Consider the following 16611-nt stretch of genomic DNA (forward strand, 5'->3'; position numbering starts at 1 on the left):
ACAGAGAGGTAAAGGGCTGCAGTCAAAACAAGCTACAACAACTGTAGAGTGGAGCCTTGCGTTGATCTTCCTGGTTAAAGTTGCAGTAAGGTGGTGGGAGGGTTTGCACACAATCACGTCTGAGTGACTTTCCACAGATCAGAAGCTGCTCTGCTGATGCAACTTCATGTCAGATGACTCACTGATGCATTTTCTACCAGACCCTTTGATTTGAGAATGAATGTTGTATGCATGCACTAACAAAGAAAAATGACTTTGACATGGGTTCTCTTCGCCACGCCTTCCTTACCAAACAGGACAAAAAAAGAAGCCAGAAGATATTGTTGATGATGAATACATTCTTTATTGACGCATTTTCCAGAGTATTTCTCTTAAAATCTTTAAAAAGCACCAAAGGCTTTTTATACCGCAGCTGTCTGCATACTGTCACAGTTCCTCTTTTCTTTTCTACACTAAACTCTTCATATCCTAAATTCTTCCACATGTTCAATACTGTAAGGTACGGTGTTCCAGGAGAGCCACAGACAGGTAGAGCTTCACTCACTCAGAGCTAGTGATGACGGGGATGTGATGGTCATTTCCAGCCTTTAAATGACGATTCAAAGTACTTTTGCTTAGCTTGAGTTTAGCTGTATAATGTGAATGCCCTGACTCATGATGATTTTGTGAAGTGCTGGTGGGACGGTGGCCACTCATTGACCTGCTCCTTCGTTTTGGAAGTGCTGAATCATTTGCAGAATTATCAGGGGGTGCCGAGGGAACACTTTTTTCCTCTGTTCCACACATAAACCTTCTGGGTTCAGTTTTCTGAGCATCTTTGGTGTGTTTCTGCAATTCCATGCTAGACTTCTCTGTAGTGGAAAAAGCACTATAGAGAAGCACAAACTCCCTCTGACTGACCAAAGGAAAAATTTTCTGCCTGCCACGAATCTTCCTGAAGATCTCCAGAGTCAAATCTAGAGAAGGGCATAAAACAACAGACAGACTTATAGATAGAAAAAACACTTTTGGGTGTTACAACACATCAGCCTGTTTAGCAAACATGTGCAATAAAGGGAACTGTGACTATGCCAGTTAAACACTAAACAAAATGTGAGAACATCTTTGGTGGAGTGGTATTAATACAAACATATGCTGAATTTGAGTTTGGGGCCTGCGAAACGTGCTGTTTGTTTTTCCAGAACTCACCTAGTGTCTCCACAACCACGCTGGGTATCACCTCCTTTAGCACCTCACAGTTTGTATGGAGAGCTGGATTGCAGTTCATCTCCAGCAGCCACACCTATCAGGAATGCACACACTCAATGCACATGCTAAACACTGTTTGCATTCACATTACCAGAAATGTCCTACCCACTTTGAAGTCTTCATCGACCAAGAAGTCACAGCCGATCAAGTCAAAGAACCCCAGGCGGCAGTCTAACTTTGACTTGACTGCTAAGAAGCACTGGCTCATGATCTGCTGCATGCGCTTCTGAATATCAGGGAGAAAGAAAGTTGTTCATTAGGCATCAGAATGATTTTACGACTTTTGTATTAATGGCTGGTTTGTTTCACTTCAACTAATTAAAGTTCCTCACTACTTCATATAGCTCAAGCTTCATTTAAGTCAAAGAAATGTGTGTGTGTGTGTGTGTGTGTGTGTGTGTGTGTGTGTGTGTGTGTGTGTGTGTGTGTGTGTGTGTGTGTGTGACACAACGCCAAAAATGAACCGACCAATCTGCAGGGCACTGTAAAAAAAAAACAACCCATCACATGTAACATCTCATTTTAGTGATGAGATGATGCATCCAAAACTTAACCACAATCTCAATTAGCTGCATGTGCCAGTAACCATCATTATAATTGTAATTGGTCCCTGAGAGCTACAACACTGCACTCACTGCAAAGGCGCCCAGCACCCAGTCCCTGGGCAGATCCTTTGCAGCCTGAAACCTGTCGTTGACGTAGGCGTTGAAGCTCTCCATGGACCACACAGTGTCTTCCTTCAGTTGGCTGTAAAGAGGGTTCTTCTTCTGCATGTACTGGAAACGAACAGCAGGGGGACCAGAGACACACGAAGATGTGAGCAGAGGCAGGTAGCAAGTTTGTGCCAAAACAAAAAGCTTGATCTGGAAATAATGAAGACATGTAGCGTAAAAAAAGACAGACATGAGTGTCCCTCTAGCAATAATTTTCCAGCTGAAACATGTTTAGCATCTTTAATATCTGATGTGCACATAAAATTCACCACCGAAAGTAAAACCTAAACTAATGTGTGATTCAAGCTAAAATACAAAATAAACCAAGGTTAAAATCCTTTGCTAGTTTAATGGTTCAATTACAGTGATTTGTGTGTTTTGCTAAATGTAGACAATAAAGTGAATCTGAATCTGATCTGGTCTGTCTGTGGAAATGCTTGTAAATAACATTTCAAAGACATACCGCTCTAGTTAAAACAGTGATGATGTAAAGTGTCATTTTGGTTTCTATTCCTAAATACACATTTCTGCTATAGCCAGGACTCATTTCTTAGTGTATACGAAAGATGGCACATTGTTTCAGGACACGTTTAGCCTTGTTACAAGGTCCACTGGAAGGACCTGCTTTCTAACTGCTTCCCCCATTCACCACATTTTTTAACAGCTGTCTGATTTCCAAGCAGATGATTGCAAAACCGTTTAGACTTTGATCTTCCAGTTAACCCTTCATATTCTCGCAGAGTCTATCTAGATTAGGGGTCTACCTGGTTGGTCAGGTGGGCAGAAAGGTTCTTGGAGGTGGGGTCATAGAGGTCACAAGTCAGTCGCACGTAACCATGACGGAAAAAGACCACATAAGGTGCAGTGCATGCGATGAGAAGGTAGGAGCGCACGTCAAACTTTTTCCCTTTCAGCAGCAGCGGGTTCTGGATGTAACTGAGGACAAATCGTAGGTCTGCATTCAATCGCACAAACACCTTCAAAGGCTGCGTTTGACAGCAAGAAGCTGAAGCTGACAATAAGAAATGAATGACAGATGGTTGACTAAACAACCTGTAGTACAACAGAATTGTTTTTATGGTTCCTTATCATTGGCTGCTGTTACTTCTGTTCATGTTATTTTAGAACAGCACTGCAAAATGACAACTGAATCAGAGACCCAAAACTAAAGGTTTTTTGAAGCCTGTTGATGCTTTTAAAACCATGTGCCAATACTAAAAACCAGGAATAGCAGGCACTCAAGCTACAAAAATAGAATAATATGCCTGCTTCTCTGGGAACTGCAAGTGTGGGTGATATTAATCTTAACATCCTGTGTTCACCAACTGTTGAACGATGTAAGCCTGAGGCTGGCGGTAATGCATTTTCCTGTTGAACCGGCAGTCCTCCATGTGCTTCAGCTTCAGTCTGAAGGCAGCTATGTCCTCCTTGCTCTTCAAAAGGAAGATCCCTCTTCCCTGGTTCATACCCGTAGGCTTACAGATCCACATGCGGCTCTCCCTGTTGCTCACACCTGGCGACAGTGACAAAATTAATTAATGGGGTGTCACAGGAACTGAGCTTTCCACCTGTCAGTTTCCTTTTCTGTATTGTTTTGAACTTTTCAAGGCTTAATCCTGTATTGAGGCATTTGTCATTTTCACCAGTAAAATCTGATTCCGTGAAATCGTGCTTTAGTTGCACTCAAGCACAGTTGTGGGAAAACTGGATTGCACCCAAGTGTGTTGTATTTACTTTTCACCTCTTTAGCAAATATTTAAATCTGAAATGTGAGTCGGACTATTTCCTTTTTTTTTCTATATGTTGTAGTGGAATATGATCTCTAGGCCACTACATGTCATATCATTATGAAAATAAAGACGTAAAAAAGCTCAGAACATATTGTGAACTGCAGTCAATAAAAATTATGATGCAAAATTTCAATTCCTAGTTTTTTTAAAAACAGTCAATACGCTGTTTTAAAAGTGATGCCAGCATCGACTGTCTTTAAACGCACGTCTATTAGAGTTGGTTCTGTCCTTTTTCCTTCTTTTCCACAAATTCATCCATCACCAACAGATCTAAAGCAGCTGTCTGTATTCTTGTCCTGTTTACTTAGTGATAAACGTGTTTGTCAAAACCCGTTTGTCAAAACCCGTGCACAACTACTCTCATTATGCTGGGTGCCTGTAATTACTACAGTGGGTGTTAAAAATCTATTTCATCCTCAATGCTTACCATGAAAAATGTCAACTTTAATATTAAATGTATTTTCTTTGGCATTCACATCCTGCTGCACCTCTCTCCTTGTGTTTGTGTCTCAGCCCTGCCCTCTGCTGACTCATCTCTATGGCAACAGCATGTTCCCCTGGTGATTTTATCAGGGCCTTATGGGAGGTGAAGTGCATTATTTTCCAGCGTCCACAGCCTCTTGATTAAACACTCACCAAGGCGACTGTTGTCTTAACGCTACGCAGGACAAACGATTTTCTTTCTTTTCAATGTTGGATGCGTGACCCAACATGCATTTCAAGTTTAATTGATCTCATTTTAAACCTGCAAACTAAAGGATGTTCCAGTTCAACCAGTACTGTTATTGTTGCATCAAAATGCTAATGTGTAAAAGGTTGTTGTAGTTAGGTAAGATGTCAGTTACCCTCCTGTTGGGCAAAGAAAGCCTCTCTCTCTTCCCTCACATCCATGCGCAAAGTAGTGGGTATGAACTCTTCCATTTTCAGCCTCCTGTAAATTACAACAGAACAAAACGAACAAGGAAGCCCACATGGATGTCGGTGCCATGGATTGCGGGAAAACTGGCTTTGAGGCAAAAAAGAAAGTCAGGCCACAAACATACAAAATCTTTGGTGTACCACAACAACATTCATATGTTCTGTTCATCCATCGTTTTCAGAATATGTTCAGATTTATTCCAAACCCCAGTCATACCATAATTTCAAAGCATTAAGTCAAGCTTTACATATATGCAAATTGATTTTTCTGAAGAACTGAAGGAAGTTTGTAATAAAAAAATAAAAAAATCTAAAAACATACACAAAGTCTAAAATATGGCATATTTCCTGCTATATACTGGTATAATAGTCCATTATTGCATATCTTCACTAGCACTGAAACATTTTCCAGCATTAGTATAAAATTCCACTTACATACTTTTAATTCTGTTTGTAGAAACTGAAGTACTCTAATCTTAATATTTGTAACTATAAATTCACATAATCACATTAAAAGCTGAACAGCTGGTTAAAATAACTCAGTGTTCATAGTTTTTATCTCTAAAGTGTGATATCTCTAAAATGAGGAACATCATATCTCAGAGCGATGCTGGAAACGAATTCATGCATTTATTACTTTTTAGGATAGACTATTATTATAATCAAGCTGTTCTAAAAACTTCCTGACAAGCTTACAGTTGATCCAAAATGCTGCAGTAAGAGCGCACACAGTGACTAGAAAGAGAGGGCATATTTCTCCCATATTGGCTTTTCTTCATTGGCTCCCTGTTAAATCCAGAATCAAATTTAAAATCCTTCTTCTCACATACAAGGTATTCATTAATCAGGCCTCTCTTAAAGACCTCATAGTACCGTATCAGTCCAATAGAGCACTGCGTGCTACGACTGCAGGCTTACTTGTGGTCCCTCGGATATTTAAATGTAGAATGGGAGATAGAGTTTTCAGCTTTCAGGCACCTTCTGTGGAACCAGCTCCCAGTTTGGATTTGGAAGACAAACCCTTTCTCTAATTTTAGGATTATGCTTAAAACTTTCCTTTTTTGATAAACTTTACAGTGAGAACTGGATCAGGTGAGCCTGAATCGGCTTCCCATGATCGACTGAGTGTTTCTTCTTCACTCACTATGTGTTTATACTCCTTTGTATTTAATCTTTAGTTATTATTAACTCTTCCACAGTGTGTCTTTTGTCCTGTCTTCCTCCCCTCACACCCTACCAGTCGCGGCAGATAGCCGCCCCTCCCTGAGCCTGGTTCAGCCGGAGCTTTCTTCACGCCAAAGAGAGTTTCCCCTACTATCGTTGAAGCGCTTGCTCATATGGGGTCATATGATTGTTGGGGTTTTCTCTGTATTATTATAGGGTCTTTACCTTACAATATAAAGTGTTTTGAGGTGACTGTTGCTGTAATTTGTTGCAATATAAATAAAATTGAATTGAATTGAACTTACAGAACTAAGCTTGATACAGAGGCCTCTGCGATGCACACTGATAGCTCTACAGATGCAGTAAAATAAAAAAACAAAAAAAATAAAAAATGTATTGCATGTTTAAGAAACTGTTAGCTTTGTCCTTCTTTAGCTCTTTAGTTTTGGGGGGCAATGGTTGGGAGACTTTTTTCCTTTTCATACATGTTTTCCTTCCTACCAAAGATAAAGTATCCATCTGTACATGACGTCATTTACCATAAAAATTAGGTTAGTATCAGAGTTTACATCTAATACTTCCTGCTCTGACACAGATGTTTGCACAATAACTTTGCGTCGCATTCAGCATATCCCAATTATGAAAGTGAAGTACATTTTTAATGTTTGTGACTATAAGTGAAGCTTTTTTTTAACTGCATGTTTCTATGAGCGTACAGGCGCTCTCTATGGTTCTGTTTTTAAAACTATTGTATTTCCTTGCCGAGTATGACGTAAAAAAAAAAAAAAAATCAGGTTGTAAAATCAAACTAATTCACTATTAATAATTAACCACAGATCCAGCATATAACTGCGACACAAAGCTTCTGTGATTCAATGGAGAGGCTAGATATCTGATGAGGTTACTTGGCGTGTTTATTAAATAGTTTCACAGGCTGATATGGTTTTAAATCATTATTTACAGAGTGGGGCTTCTATTGAGCCACAGTAATCGTACCGGATAGAAGCTGGGAGATTTGACACAGCTGCAAAATTTGGTAACAGAGATATACCTGTCTGCTTTTAAGAGAAACAGCCATTTTGGATACGAGAGAGAGACAAAGACAAAGAAAGGAAAATAAATGTCCAGCTCACCTAAGTGCTTGACCATGGCTGACTCTGCTGCTCACTCGCTCGTACTGTTGAAGACTGCTGAGGAGACCGATCTTCGTGGTGAGCACCTTGTTATTGGGAATCTGGTACATCAACTGCCTGCCTGGGAACAAAAAATGAGGATTTTGAAATATTAGTTAGTTAGCATGTCAACTTTTAGTTCTGTCTCTTAAGCTAAGCAACAGAAATTGCATATTTTCGTCGTAAACCAGCTCCAGGTGATATCCTCTGCATTCCCACTACCTTCTCTGAAGTTGGAGTACTGGGCTGGTGATTTGGTCTCGCACCACTTGAGATTGAAATCCTCCCTGTCCTTGTTGTAAATCCTCTTCCATCCTCTGCTCTCACAGTAATTGCTCACTCTGAAGGAAAAGTCCCAGAGGAAATCACTTAGACTTTAATCACACCACAAACAAGAAGTAAGGGGTCACATTAGAAAAGATTTAGACTGACAAAAGGCCCCAAATAAAATACATACCATGCTATTTTTTATTCAAGCATCACACCATACATTTCTCCACAACAGTTACTTTGAAATTAAATAATTCATACTAACATTTTAGCTCCGTTGGTTCCTCCAAAAAAGTAAAAAGGCCCAGGCCCCCTCGGCTCCTCTATCTGCCTGCCTGACAAATCCTTTAACTTGGACCTCTGGACGGGTTGTGCCATTATACATGGACCTGATACACAAACACAACACATTACCGATTCATTTCTTTACAACAGAAAGGTAGAAGAAATTAATTCTATTCTATTCCGGGGAATATTTAAGTTGTTTGACTTATAGTGTTTTTATTTTATTAGATTAAAATGTGCAGACTTGCATTTTTGTGTGCTAAAATAAAAATCACCCTATGGACAGAATTTAAAATAAGGCGCCTTCTTTACTCCACACACACCTCCACTTTGGCTCTCCTGGTTGACAGACGATTGGGAAAATGTCTGTCTCTCTTTCCAAGTCTGTGTCTGTGGCGGCAGTGTCTGTTCTCTTCCTGGTCCCTCTTTCCTCAGACTTCCTGCAGGCCGGCTGCTTCCACAGGGAACTTCTGTTTCCTCCTTTTCTTGGCCTCGCTTCTTCTCCAGTCTGGTCTCTGCTGCATCCTGACCATAACTGCAGGGATCCACGGAGCACTTTGATGACATATCTTTGCTCTGGCGAAGGTCGCTGGGGTAATTTATTATTGATCCATAATTAGAAAGTGGGAGGAGCTCTTTTGACTCACAGTGATCCTGTTGACATAAAGAGCGGAACAAGAGAAAAAGTACTACTGTAGAGTACGCTTCATTCATAGTATTTTCCCTGTTTCGTATGTGCATATTTTTTACTATTATATTATTTGAGCATCACACTATTCATACTTCAAACAGGTTCATAATGGCAGAGAATAACTCTTATTAATAAATACTCTTCCTGAAGTGCATTTTAATTACGCATCCACCCAAACTGCCAATTTAACTTCAATTTGTCAGTGTTGCTCTTTTAAAGTGATCTCCCTCAAAAAGCTTACAATATGATGACATGTGAAGTTTAATGTGCCTAATTATGTTATGCTGAAATTGCAGCACCATGTCACTGGTCTTCTAGAAAATGGTGAATAAAGAAAAAAAATGAAGTAAGCATACCAGGTGGCCTGCTTCCTGTACCAACAGCATGTAATCAGCCTGGTATGCTGATCTAGTATGCAAATAGTAGCAGTGGAAATGTGATAAATAGTTGTATGGCTTTACCGTTTGCTGTGGTTTAATAAGAAATTAGCTCTGTTAGTCCTTTTACTGTTGTTTTGTGTGAGTATCATAAATGTAGGTAGGTATTTATGTTGGAAAGCAGGAGCAGAACTACTACAGCTATTCAAAAGTAAAACGGTTTACCTGCAACTACAGCTTCACACACACAGACATCAGGGCTCCCTGAAAAACTTGTCAGCTTACTCTTCTTCTGCCAAGTGCACTCAACCTTATAGTCCAACTGCAGGGCCAAGACAAACAGTTAAACCCACAGACTGAAGGACAGACTCGACAGGGGCGCAATCACATGGTCTGTCGGCAGTTTAGTCTAAAGTTAGCCACAGTATCGCACAATGAAAGCAAGAAAACCAACTAGTAATGTAAACAATCACCAGTTACTCGGGTAATGGGACCCTTAGCAACAGTTGCTACTTGTAGATTGAATCTTACAACACAAACTAACAAGTCAAGATTGTGTATCCCACACCAACCGGACCTCTAAGTTTAGCTTCATTCATTATTTATTGCCCGTAAGCCTCTATTGTGTGGACCCTATGGTAACATGAGAGCACTGTGTCAATCAAAATGGATTTGCCAGCTTTCCAGGGTGGCCTGGTAGGTAAAATAGTGTTCTCAACAGGCTCAGTGTCATTAACATCTAAAAGAAATCATTTCAGGGGACTTGTTTGCTTTAGATACACCGGTCTCCATCTTTTACATTGGGTTGTCTGTAGGACAGGAGGTAGAGCAGGTCATCTGCTAATCTGAAGGCTGGTGGCTTGAGCTCTGGCTACTCCAGTCTGGCCAAAGTGTAACTTGGGTCAAATTTGCGTGTGTGAATAGTAGATAGCAACCGTTAAGATGTAGAAGAATAAAGTGCTTATATCAATGGGTGAATAAGTACTAAGTAAGTGCTATACAAGACATCGTCCTACCTGTGGCCTACCCTATGTCTTTAGGTCCAGTTTACACAATTTAAGTTAGGAATCTAAGTAATAAAAATAAACCCAAGTGTCCCATTAAACTATGACATAATTTAATGTGAACATTAATTTATTGTAAAACTACTTCATCCAAGGCGAATCGTTCTTGATACTTCCAGACATCATCATTAATCATAAAGTCTAGCGCCAAATCCAGGAGCAGGTATGCAGTTGAGCAACATAGCATTAGTCTGCTCGCATGGCAAATCCACTAATCACCTTCTGTCTCAGTGATTTGACTCTGGGGGAAACACCCAGGCCCAGCTATGGCTGGCAATTATGCATAATCTTCTCTCTTCCTCCAAACAACCTGATAATTGACAGGGGTGGGTACCTTTTAGACCCAGCACACATGCAACCATATAATTACACATACAGAGGGGCAACCACGAGCAACATAAGCACACTGTGAGCAGCCATATGGACCAAAGTATTGTGCCTTTTAGAGCATACATCAAGTTTGGTTTGACTTACCATCTGTAACCTGATAAAAGGACAACCAAACTGTGAGTCAGCGTGATTTTGGCTCTATTGATCTGGTTTGTTTTTTTGCATCACAATTATCCTCTGTGATAAATCAAATGTAAAAGAAGGAAGTTGCCAGTCTGATCAGTTGAGTTATTTATACACATATGGCTGTAAAAGTGTAAATGCCCAAGTGCAAAAGACCAGCTATAAGAGGGAGCTGCTTGGCAATGAAACGAGTCCAGCCACAACACCCCAGTTGTTACAAGGAGGCCTCCCATATTCTTGTTTAACAGAGCTTTGTGTGGAGCCAGTGTGAGCCACACCTTGATAAAGAGCCGCCATCTGATAGACACACTGTGCAAAGTGCTGCGTAGGTGGACAAAGAGAACAGGCTTGTTTTACAACCTCATGGTTCGCCATCTGCTAAGAGACTGTGTACATTTGTGTGTCTGTGTGTGTGTCTGTGTGTGTGCTCATATATGAATTTTAGTGAATAAACTTGTGTATTTAATGTCACCATCCCTTTTTTTTAATCCTGTCTTTCATTATTTATACCTGAATTCATATCTTTCCTTTGACCTCCATTTGTTAGTAAAGGGTGTGGGAAATATGACACTTTTTACTTTTCCTTTCTTTTTCTTTCCATTAAGGTAGTTTAACTTTCTGTGGGTGGTGCTCCGCTGATACTCATACTCCTGGGCCTTATTGTAAGAAAAAAAACACACACACACATCAGATAGAATATGCCAGAAAGACAGTGGGTTAGTGAATTTAAAATACAGGAATATATCGTTAGGTGTGTGTGACTCTTAGTGACTGTCCTATCTTGGGGCAGTGACAACTTAAGTTTTGTGTTTCTTTGAAGGCTCACCTATTCCCATGTCATCTCAACTGACTCAAACCAGGAAGTGCGCCGCAATTACAGGGATGCACCCTGCAGCAATGGTGTCCCCACACAACCCATTATTTAGAGGGATTCTCCTTGTCAAGGTGTTATAGCGGAAGAAATGGAGTTGAGTTACGATGCAAAGAAAAGCTTGTCTGAATAGGGTCTCTCGCGCTCGCTGCTGCTATTCATGGTTTCCTTACAGGATTACAGCAGCAGAGCACAGGGGGCTGTAGTATCGAGGGGCGACACTGCGTTCCCAGGGTCGACATCTACTTGTTCCCTCTGGTGACAAGTACAACACAGAAACAGAAAGACATCGAATTTCACAGAGAATAACAATGATATGGGAAAATGTGCAAGTGGAAATGTACATTTTGTCCTTTGTTCTGAAACAGCCGTGTAACAAGCATGAACACGTGTTGCCTATATTGCTTTTACTTGTTAGTAAGTAAGAGTGCTATAAGTGTAAGAGTCACAATACAATTTTGTACAAACTTGATGATTCAGTCCTACCTCTTACATAAGAAGATCAAAATGTAGGATGATAAGAATATGTGTATTTGACTGGTTGTTGTTGTTGTTCCCTTTACTATGGTGAGTGATGTCATGTGCAGCGGAGTGAGGTGGAGAGCTGCATTAGGCATGAGAGCATACAGGTTTTTTTTTATTTATAAGAATAATAATGTATACTTTGTTGATCCCTGTGGGGAAATTCCTCTCTGCATTTAACCCATTCACTCAGTGAAGCAGTGCAACAATGTAACAATGTAATTTTGATCATTTCAAAGTAAAAGTTTTAAAACTTAATTAGCTCTCCTGTCATATGCATCAGACCTAAGTTACTGTGCATGCAGTTCCAGAGTGCCTTGTTTAGAGATTTAGAAGGAATCTCCAAAGAATTCCAAGTTCGGAAACATAAGGTATAAAAAATTGTTAATTGTGTTGGTTACACCCTTTAAAGCTATGAGAAGACACAGGAGGACACCGCTTGATTTTTAAATGGAAAATGACTCATAAATAAAAACAAAAATCTTTGACAAGAACATGACAGTACTTGTTATGTTATCCTTTTATATTTCAATTTGTTGCTACTAGCAAAAGCTAAAGAACAGCAACTTCTAGTTTAAGCAGCTAGATTCATTCATTTGGTATATTTGAATCTAAATTCTGTCACGTTGTGAAAACGAAAATCTAGCTGAGAGGCTACCAACTAATGTTACTTGGTTTATGACATTTAAAAGATTTGATTATTAAAACCCAACATTAAGACATTAAATCTTCTAGCTATAACTGAACAAGCTAACATTAGCGTCATGAACTATTTATTATTAAGTAAACCTTAACAATTATTTTTGCAATGTTTTGGGGGTTAAAGCATATCTGTGCGAGTCAGACTTTATCAACAGTCTGAGAAAAAAGTGACAAACAAACAGCTGCTGCTCTAGGCTAACATACAGATAGTTTCACTGTGAGTGTTTTATTTTTTTAATGTGCAAATTATGGAAGCTTGGGTACAATGTCTGGTTGCTGCTTTAAAGTTTTGATCGGTATCTCAAAATTTCAACTTGGAAGTAAATTCAAAAATATCCACCTCCAAATCTTTAGAAAATACAGTGTTCTCTCGCTATAACGCGGTTCACCTTTCGTGGCCTCACAGTTTCACAGATTTTTTTTTTTAAATTTTGCATGCTTTTTCTAAAAAATAAAAAATAAAAAATAAAAATTATTACAGTGCATTGTGTTCTGCATGCTGAGCAGCTGTAGACCATCGTCAAACAATCTCTACCAGCCACATTTTTTTATTTTTTTATTTATTTTTTTATTTTGGGTTTGGGGGTGGGAGAGGTTGTGGCAAAAATAAGCTTCCACACCTGAAACTACCAAAATTTACACCTACAAACTTACCGCTTCTCGTTAAGGTCCGACTTTCCTTTCTTCTGAGCTGTTGCTGTAATTACTTTTCTTGCCCACAGGAGGCGCAAGTTTAATGTTTACTGCAGCACCAACAGTTGTACATATTAGCTGTCAGGCTTTCAGATGACTTCAGAAGCTTAACGTTAACTGACACCAGGCGCTTTCCTTTGTCCAGCAGACAACCTGTAACTACCAGAGCTTCTGATAGCTTCTGTACAACTTGACTATGTTATGGCGTGCTCCTGTAGTATTTATTATGTTCCTCCATGTTAAACTAAGTTAGCTAAAAGTTGTTAGCTAGCTAAGTAAAATATGTGTGTCACAGCAGTGTATTTTGTGAATTTGCACTGCAGCAGTATCCAAATCATGTAAGTTTGATTTGTTCTTAATAACAAAGAATATTTTATGGTCGAATAGACCAATACTAATGTTTGCATGCTAAATAGCTACTTAACTTTTGAATAAGACGAGGTAGAAAATTATTTTTCATCAGCTTTGGAAGTAAAATGACAATGTGCTCAATAATAATAAAATAAAAAAATTAAGGTATATCATACATCATTTAATCACGCACTCAACATTTTGTGTTTCTTAATGATAGGAAAAACAAAAAAGCAGTATCAGAGATGTCCTGTCAGAGATATCCTGAGTAAGTAACGAAGTTAAAGCTATTTTGTGTTAGTTATTTACCTTCTATGGACCCGCAAACTCCATGCAGGTATGTACGGTGTGTGATAAGTCTGTCACATCTTATAGGTCTTTATCTGCGTTCTTCAAACGCTGACCTGACAATAAATGACTGATTATATTGCTGCTAAATTATGAATCGAATCTTTGTAAAAGCTACGATTATCCTGTCTTTAATGAGTTTTAGAATTAACCAAACAAAGATAGTATAGTTTATGAAATAGATAGATGAAAAGATACTCCTCAGTGTTTCTAATGAAGGCATTTGCTCACAAATTGCAGCTTGTTGCTGATAAAAACAAAAACAGTGAAAGCGAGTATTTCTCACATGGATTAAATAAGATATTTCCTATAATCTAGCAATGCTTCTACCAAAACCTGTAATCAGCTCCACACCTTGATACACTCGAGTGTGCCAGCCTTTTACTCTTACTGTGCGTCAGCACGTGCAGGTATGTCACAGCCGTTTAGCTGCCGTTGTGCTCCTGTTCCACTCCAGTGGATAACCCAGCTAAGTGAGTCTAGACTTCTCATCCACAGCCAACACTAATACAGGAATCTGGTTTGACTGCAGTAAGCATGCACAGACCAGCGCAGGAATTCTTTACAGGCCCTCCGCCAGTTAGTAATGTGATTCAGCGGTGAGACGTCACAAAGGGAGGCGCTAACTACAGCAGTAATTGTACTTAAAGTCTTAAATTAATTATTTCTGACACATTTTAACTCCGTGTCTTTAAGTTCAGTCTAAACCACCAATAAGCTAAGAGCTAAAACACTCGCAGCTTGTGGAGGGACAAAATAATATGTAGGTGGAGCATACATACGCTGTCATAATGGTTTAAAAAGATAGTCATTTCAAAATTGTGCTTCCTTTCATATTAGTTTACCAGCTCACATAGAAATGTCACACTCTTGATTTGTTTGTTTCCCCATCATTTAAAAAAAGCATATTGGTAATGTTTAGGAGCATTAATGCAACAATATTTTACAGCAATTTCTACTTTACCATTCATAGGATTTACACAGTTTTATTCTTCATATACCTTCACTGCAACACCACAAATAATACTTAGACCATATTACTTTGATGCCCTATAAGTATGCACCGCCACAAAAGGGCTTTTTCACAACAAACATTTTGAAAAGAACTAATAAATAACACCTTTGCATATAACATTTGAAAATTGCAGTGTCAAAAATACTGAATTGATTGGTAATTGTATTTACTTCTGTGATCTTTCCAGCCCTGAAATAAATAGAGTATTATTTATTTATTGAACTGAAGGCCATATATTTAAAAAAAAAACCTCACTGTAATGTGTCATTTACAGTAGGAAACACAGGATACTATTTTAAAGGTGCGTGCACACAATGACTCAGCATAATTTTGCTTTGTTGTTCCCCCTAAGTTGTTAAACAGATACCATTGTGTGTTTGATCAGAGTGAAAGGAGAACCTGCTGATCATGTTGGCTGAGCTTTAAGATTTGATGCTGTATTTAACCTGTTAAATACTAAACCTTTCAAAAACCTTTCCTCACAAAAAATCCTTCATAATGAAAAACAAGCAGTGTAGCAATTTAAAATAAAGCTTTGACTAATGAATGATTAAACAGGCGCTGAAAAAGAAAACATTGCTACTAAAATAAACTAAATGCTAAAATTAACAGGTTTTTGGTTACTGAATAAACACATTCCCCTTACATTTAGCTTTTCTTAATTTTACCTTTAGTGTTTGTCAAACACACAAACACACACTGACGCATAAAAAGGAACTGACCAACTCATTCCACAGAGGCCCGAGGTACGTCATATTAAATGTTTTTTTGTGTTTGCGTTCTCACTGATAAAAACCATAGCTGCTTACCCACTGAGCCCCTGAGTGAACACGCTTAATTAAATACCACCTCCATACCTCCTGTGTGTGTGTGTGTTGCCTGTTTTTCTGAGAGCGAGGTAACAGCATATATGAAAAAATAAAGTTATGATTTTAATCACTGCCTATACTGACTGAATGTGTAAACTTAAGTCGGCCAGTACCCTGGCAGTTTTACCAAGCTAGTCTCTGTGCTGCTATAGAGCGGGACACAATGAAGGCTTAGCTGATAGTGGGGGGGAGACCTCATGGGTAAATTGAGGCATTTAAAAAGAAGCTCTGTTCAGCGGTAACCTGATCCACACCTGACTGGGGCTCGGCATTCCGGTGTGGCCGGGGGAACAGTTCAAAATTACCAGAGAAACTGCAGCAAAGAGCCAGGGCCCTGGAAATCTGCGGTAAATGGTTAAAAATTATTCTGAAAGTCACTTTTCACGAGAGAAAAAAAAACAAGCAAACAAAAGGAACATTTTCATTATTATCCATCTTTATTTAAATGATTTTTTTCTTTACAACATACCACATTAGATACAGTTTCTATGTACAGAGTGTGTGTGAGAGTTTTGAAAACTGTGCGCATTGTTCTTCTGTAGCTGGAGAAAATCCAAGTTCCCAAAAGGAATTTAGTTATTGCGGTAAGAGTAAGAACGCCGATCTTTCAACAGAAACGTTACACAATTTCTAATCCTTTTTTTCTTTTTTACATCATATTCACATTAACATTCCTGTCAGAAGCAGGATTACAGCACAAAGACCCCTAAAAGTCCAACCTTATCTTGAACTGCTGCTCAATTGAGAAACTTTGACTCAAGGCACATGGAAGAAACCACCAAAAAATCAAACCATCTTCCAGCGCATGGATCATAGTTCCATAGTCATCACTCAGCCCCATCTGCCACTACTGTTAATATGCTGATGTGCTTCCCTGGATTGCCCTTTGTCAATACGCTGAGAGTCAGATGCACGAGAGTGTGAGAATAGGAAGTAAGAGAGCAGAAGGTAATGCCATTTAATGGACGGCATTACCAGACAGTATTAGACACCAATAATTACATCTAACCATGTCTGGTAAGACGCCTATCAACA

At 39.1% G+C, this 16611-nt stretch overlaps 1 protein-coding gene across 3 annotated transcripts in view; it reads right to left on the reverse strand.

The window, feature by feature from the left end:
- Positions 1–323: 323 nt before the first annotated feature.
- The window catches only part of ttll10 (tubulin tyrosine ligase-like family, member 10), a 33498-nt gene continuing 17210 nt past the window's right edge, over positions 324–16611 (reverse strand). The window contains exons 1-12 of one of the 3 annotated variants that reach the window (XM_005730767.1): positions 8854–9104; positions 7884–8214; positions 7541–7664; positions 7228–7346; positions 6967–7087; positions 4597–4682; positions 3288–3474; positions 2726–2897; positions 1884–2024; positions 1358–1474; positions 1189–1282; positions 324–956 (exon numbers count right to left, since the gene is read on the reverse strand). In XM_005730767.1, coding sequence (XP_005730824.1) covers positions 541–956; positions 1189–1282; positions 1358–1474; positions 1884–2024; positions 2726–2897; positions 3288–3474; positions 4597–4682; positions 6967–7087; positions 7228–7346; positions 7541–7664; positions 7884–8127 — 1821 coding nt within the window. In that variant the 5' untranslated portion in view covers positions 8128–8214; positions 8854–9104 and the 3' untranslated portion in view covers positions 324–540. Of the gene's footprint in view, positions 957–1188; positions 1283–1353; positions 1475–1883; positions 2025–2725; positions 2898–3287; positions 3475–4596; positions 4683–6966; positions 7088–7227; positions 7347–7540; positions 7665–7883; positions 8215–8853; positions 9105–16611 lie in introns of those variants that run through there. The other 2 variants (XM_005730769.1, XM_005730768.1) reach the window with 2 other exon arrangements.

The sequence above is a fragment of the Pundamilia nyererei genome, unplaced genomic scaffold, assembly GCF_000239375.1.
Source record: "Pundamilia nyererei isolate P.nyererei 1_Seehausen unplaced genomic scaffold, PunNye1.0 scaffold00039, whole genome shotgun sequence".
NCBI lineage: Eukaryota > Metazoa > Chordata > Actinopteri > Cichliformes > Cichlidae > Pundamilia > Pundamilia nyererei.